The sequence below is a fragment of the Neoarius graeffei genome, chromosome 10, assembly GCF_027579695.1.
Source record: "Neoarius graeffei isolate fNeoGra1 chromosome 10, fNeoGra1.pri, whole genome shotgun sequence".
Taxonomy (NCBI): Eukaryota; Metazoa; Chordata; class Actinopteri; order Siluriformes; family Ariidae; genus Neoarius; species Neoarius graeffei.
The window spans coordinates 50,170,623-50,176,622 of NC_083578.1; the positions used below are offsets into that span (position 1 = coordinate 50,170,623).

General features: G+C 38.1%; 1 protein-coding gene across 2 annotated transcripts in view; it reads left to right on the forward strand.

The window, feature by feature from the left end:
* Positions 1–2,287, forward strand: part of efna5b (ephrin-A5b) — a 302,082-nt gene extending 299,795 nt beyond the window's left edge. For both annotated transcript variants that reach the window (XM_060931859.1, XM_060931860.1), the window contains one exon: positions 764–2,287. In XM_060931859.1, the coding sequence (XP_060787842.1) occupies positions 764–891 (128 nt within the window). In that variant the 3' untranslated portion in view covers positions 892–2,287. The remainder of the gene's footprint in view (positions 1–763) is intronic.
* The last annotated feature ends 3,713 nt before the right edge of the window (positions 2,288–6,000 follow it).

The window sequence follows — 6,000 nt, forward strand, 5'->3', positions numbered from 1 at the left end:
TGCTGGCCTCTTCTGCCCCTCGGACCCGCTTGATCCATCCTGGTGCCCTGTGTCTGGTCGGAGTTTTATCACACCGCTCCTGTGAAGGATGGCCCCATGAGGACAGTTGAGGGTTATACCTGTTAAAACTGTTAATATTATAGTCAGGCTGTCTGTTGTTGCCCAAATGAGGATGGGTTCCCTTTTGAGTCTGGTTCCTCTCGAGGTTTCTTCCTCATGTCGTCTGAGGGAGTTTTTCCTTGCCACCGTCGCCACAGGCTTGCTCATTGGGGATAGATTAGGGATAAAATTAGCTCATGTTTTAAGTCGTTCAAATTCTGTAAAGTTGCTTTGCGACAATGTTTATTGTTAAAAGCGCTATACAAATAAATTTGATTTGATTTTGATTTGATTTGATTTTGTTCATATGTACAAGAACAAGGTCAAAAGACATTGTGTGTAAATTTGAAGTGGATATATGTGCTGGAACTATTTTGAATAACAAGTGTCTGAATAAACCCACCCACTGTAAATAACTGAGATGAAACTGAGCTTGATGGGGTATTTAAAATACATTTTGCAAATGTGGAGCTGTAAAAAGTAAAGATTTAATCAGTGGAACATCTACTGCTAAGTAGTTAGTGTATAAAACAAAACAATGAATAGGAAAGCTCCAAATGTCTTAATTGTAATAAAATCCAAACTATGCTTTACTATTTTATTGCATTAGTTTAGGTTTTATTGTGCCATGGAGCCTAAGCACTTTTCTTCATCTCCTTTCCAGATGATACCAGTCATGAATCAGCCGAACCATCTCGCAGTGATGCAACTAATTCAGGGCATCAGCCCCTGATGGCATGGCCACTGATGGCTATCTTGCTGTTTTGCATTTCTGCACTTCTTACCTTATAGCCTCATATGTCCTTCCTGCAGACACGTCCCAGCAGCCCCCACTACTCCTTGCCCAAGCTGCCACAGTGGTTATACAGGCAAGGGTTCTAGGCCACAGGATTCCTCCGAGACTCTCCAGGAGCACTATATTTGGCCCTTTTTCCAAATATTTACATGGTTCTTTATCAAGAAGAAAAGATTGATTAGTAGTGTGAGGGAGAAAAGCTAATCTGGCCTTTAGAAATTCAGCAGAGAACTCAATCAAGTTGTAACATCACTTGGGATCCATTTAAAGTAGCCAAGTTTGAAAAACTGTGGATTTAAATGTGTTTTAATTAAAATAAACATCTATAAATGCCTACGTAAAGGGTGTTTCCTGGTACAGATTTGTGAGACATTGAAAGTTTGGTTGTCTGTTTGTTCCTGTTGGCTTTTCCCCCATCCCATAAAAATTTGCAAGGATCAACAGATTGTCAAACTCTAAATTTGACTAAAACTGTATGTCCAGATGGCTGGAAGACTGGAGATTGTGCTCAAAGGGGAAAATGACTGTGTATGTTTGTTAATTGACATTATATTGGATTGGATATGAGAGGGAGGTAAAACATTTACTCTCTGCAAGTTAGGGATTTGTCTTAATAGACCACAGCATTAAAACATTGCTTTTGTATTTTGTAGGATACACCTACTGCAGCATAAATAACTCTATTTTTTCCTGTTGGCTTTTATCTATTGATAGCAGCATTTAACAAATCATAACTTCTGATCATAATGACTGTGAGTGTGTAGCTCTGTGTATACAGCACCACATAAGACTGCACATGGTTGACATTAATTCCCCTAAAATGCTGGATGGAAACATTAGCATCTCTTGCACTCAGCTTTGCAGATAAGATCCAGAGCGAGGGGAAAAAATTTATTTAAACTGAAGTATTTTATTTTCAGCTGCAATGAAATGGCCATTAACCCATGTAAAGTGCCCACATATTCTTATACCACATTATGACACTATGACACCAAATTTCTTTATGAGCCTGCTCTTTGCCTTTGCATGGCAGCCTTTGATATGAAATGTGCTTTTGTCAGGCCTGTAACAAGTAGGCTCAGGCTTGAGTAAGACCACAGTGTGCCCAGTTACACCTCTAGCTATTTCCAGTTTAAGTGACTCCTTAATGAGGTTTCAGTTTGGCTGGCATGCAAAGCCTATGCTGTCTGTATTTGTGGTATTGAAACTAGAAGGTTAATTGCATGGACAGTGCTGAGGTGACTCAGATTTCCCTGGGACTTTCTTTTTAGCCTTGCGGTCAGAGTATTCTGTGTGGGGTGAACACAAGCAACAGCTCGGACTGAGTAGTTGTGGTTAAGGCATGGGCGATTAAGTATCTGGCACAATAAACAATGGTGGGAACTTTTGAAATGGTCTGATTTTGTGTAATTGTTGCTGCTTTTTCAATTCTCAGTAGACTTGTTTTCCCTCTATGTTTCCTTTCTGGAGTGCTGAAGAGGAGGTGCATTCCTTTTAGAATGGTAACTGTTTGTGCAGAAAAACCACTTGAGGTGTTAAATTAATTTAGATGAGGAAAAATGCCACCACATGTGCTTAATTTCATGGTCCAAATCCAAAACTATGGAAGCCTTTGGAACTCTAATTCAATAGAATTTGTATACCTACCATTTATACTCTTAATTATAATTCTTACCATACTTTATACGCATTTTAACCCAGGAAATAAGGCGCAATTACATGGATACTGTGTATCCTAAAGTAGTCAAGATGTCATTAAACAACTACAAAAAACATCACCGACCATTATTATTATTATTATTATTATTACGTGAAAGCTGTTGTAAATAGTGTTTGATATGGAGGTATTCATTTGATTAAATTTTTTCTAAAAAATATACATATATATATAATAAAATGAAAAAAGATTTCTGAAGAACTGATGTGCACATACACATGACCATGATCTTCAGAAGCCAATGGAGCCAGTACACAACATACTTAGATCTGTGGAGGAGGGAAACCAACCGGCATCCAGAGAATTTCATCTTTCACACGCCTGTATTTCAGATCTCCTTCCACCATCACCATTGATTGGAAGATTTAGTCAGACAACAGTGATGGATTGTATGTTAATAGATTGAGTGGTTTTGTTTTGTTTTGTTTTGTTTTGTTTTGTTTTGTTTTTCCGGGTTTCACTGTCTGAAAATATTTTCTTTTTCAGCAATTTTTTTTTCCATGACGGACTTGTCAGTTTCATTTTGTGGCATGCGCATGAACTTGACAATGAAAAACATGTTGGGTAAACTGTTGTTTTTGCTTGTTTCCCCTCTGGTTTTTCTGTATGTCATTGACATTAAAAAAAGTGTTTCTCTCGAAGCTTTGTCCATTGAAATGGGAGCATTGCACAGAGGAGTAGATGAGTAGTTTTTGCCCACACTACCCAGCAGGATTGAGGATGATTGTATAGAGCACTGTTATGGACTGGCAACAATGATACAAGGATACAGCAAGGCTATGTTTGCTTTCTGTTTTCTTCTAATAAGGAAAATCTGTCCTGCATAAAATAATTTATTTAAATCATGGAAAAAATGTTCTACAATAACTCAACACTTGCAGTGCTTGCCCTTTTTCCCTCTTTGTGAGATGCAGCCACTTTTGGCTGTCATTGAGGTGGCCTTTCCTGCCGTAGTCCTTAAATCCTTTAAAATGCCAAGACCAGTGTTTGTACCATACAATCACTGGCACCTTTGTTCTGATTTTTAGGTATAATTTTAGTTTGTTGTTTACTCAACCTTTATCCTTTTTCTCATATATTGGGGATAAATCATTTGTACATACACTGTATATCAAAAAGCCCATGTGCTCCTGTTTTTTTTTTTGTGAATCTCATTTTTCCTTTGCATCTCTTGGTGCTGTTTGATTAGCTTTCACCACTGTACAAACAGGAACAGAATTTTGAAACAAATGATAATTAAAAAAAGGTCTGTATTTGTATATACGTGTCTAAGCAAGTATGAATAATGATTAAAGGAAAAATACATGCTTTGTTGTTCTGTTGCATGCTTGTTTCCATATTTAATGACAAATAATTTACACCAGATCATTGGTTAAAAACATATGTTCATTTTGGAAAGCTTGCCACTTTTATTAGCATCCCTTGAACACGTTACAAAGAAGGGCAGGACAAAAACTATTAAATCAAGCAATCTTATGTTGTTGGGATAGAAGTAAAGTCTACTTATTTGTTGTATACATTATCAACATAATCTTCAGAATAGAGTAGTTCACTGCTGGAAAATTTGACAGCAGTAATGGAAAAATAAATCCACTTTTTCACTGATATAAAAAATGGACAGTGTTGTCTATTAAATATGCAGAAATGTCAAGGGTGTTAAATAAACTGTCCACAGTGAGATTTAAAATGTCTATGAAATTAAAATTGGCCTTTCAGAACCGGTCAAATGTGTTTCTTAGCAATACAGACACTTCCGGGACAGTATATCTAGAAAAATTGTCTTTTATAGATACTTAGATCTAATTAGAATGTAGATCTAATCTTTATAGTTCCTAACTTCTGGGACTTTCCTGGCCTTGTCCTGCATTCTGGGATGTGTTAATTAAATACTATGTAAATGTTTGTGACTATCCTCCATATACAATCAATAAAAGTATTCTATATATTGAACATTATTCTTGACATAAGTAAAGCCTACATATAGTACCAGTCAAAAGTTTGGACACACTCATAGGTTTTTCTGTATTTTGACTATCTTCTACATTGTAGAACAATACAGAAGACATCAAAACTATGAAATATCATATGGAACATATTTGGAATTATGTGGTACACAAAAAAGTGAGGGCAGCACGGTGGTATAGTGTTTAGCACTGTTGCCTCACAGCAAGAAGGTCCTAGGTTCAAGCCCAGTGGCCGATGGGGGCCTTTCTGTGTGGACTTTGCATGTTCTTCCTGTGTCTGCATGGGTTTCCTTTGGGTGCTCTGGTTTCCCCCACAGTCCAAAGACATGCAGGTTAGGCTAATTGGTCGCTCTAAATTGACCGTAGGTGTGAGTGTGAATGGTTGTTTGTCTCTATGTGTCAGCCCTGTGATGACCTGGTGACTTGTCCAGGGTGTACCCCACCTCTCACCCATGATCAGCTGGGATAGGCTCCAGCTTGCCTGCTACTCTGTACAGGATAAGTGGCTACAGATAATGGATGGATGGAACAAAAAAGTGTAAGTAAGTAAGTACAACCCCGATTCCAAAAAAGTTGGGACAAAGTACAAATTGTAAATAAAAATGGAATGCAATGATGTGGAAGTTTCAAAATTCCATATTTTATTCAGAATAGAACATAGATGACATATCAAATGTTTAAACTGAGAAAATTTATCATTTAAAGAGAAAAATTAGGTGATTTTAAATTTCATGACAACAACACATCTCAAAAAAGTTGGGACAAGGCCATGTTTACCACTGTGAGACATCCCCTTTTCTCTTTACAACAGTCTGTAAACGTCTGGGGACTGAGGAGACAAGTTGCTCAAGTTTAGGGATAGGAATGTTAACCCATTCTTGTCTAATGTAGGATTCTAGTTGGTCAACTGTCTTAGGTCTTTTTTGTCGTATCTTCCGTTTTATGATGTGCCAAATGTTTTCTATGGGTGAAAGATCTGGACTGCAGGCTGGCCAGTTCAGTACCCGGACCCTTCTTCTACGCAGCCATGATGCTGTAATTGATGCAGTATGTGGTTTGGCATTGTCATGTTGGAAAATGCAAGGTCTTCCCTGAAAGAGACGTCATCTGGATGGGACCATATGTTGCTCCAGAACCTGGATATACCTTTCAGCATTGATGGTGTCTTTCCAGATGTGGAAGGTGCCCATGCCACACGCACTAATGCAACCCCATACCATCAGAGATGCAGGCTTCTGAACTGAGCGCCGATAACAACTTGGGTCGTCCTTCTCCTCTTTAGTCCGAATGACACGGCGTCCCTGATTTCCATAAAGAACTTCAAATTTTGATTTATCTGACCACAGAACAGTTTTCCACTTTGCCACAGTCCATTTTAAATGAGCCTTGGCCCAGAGAAGACGTCTGCGCTTCTGGATCGTGTT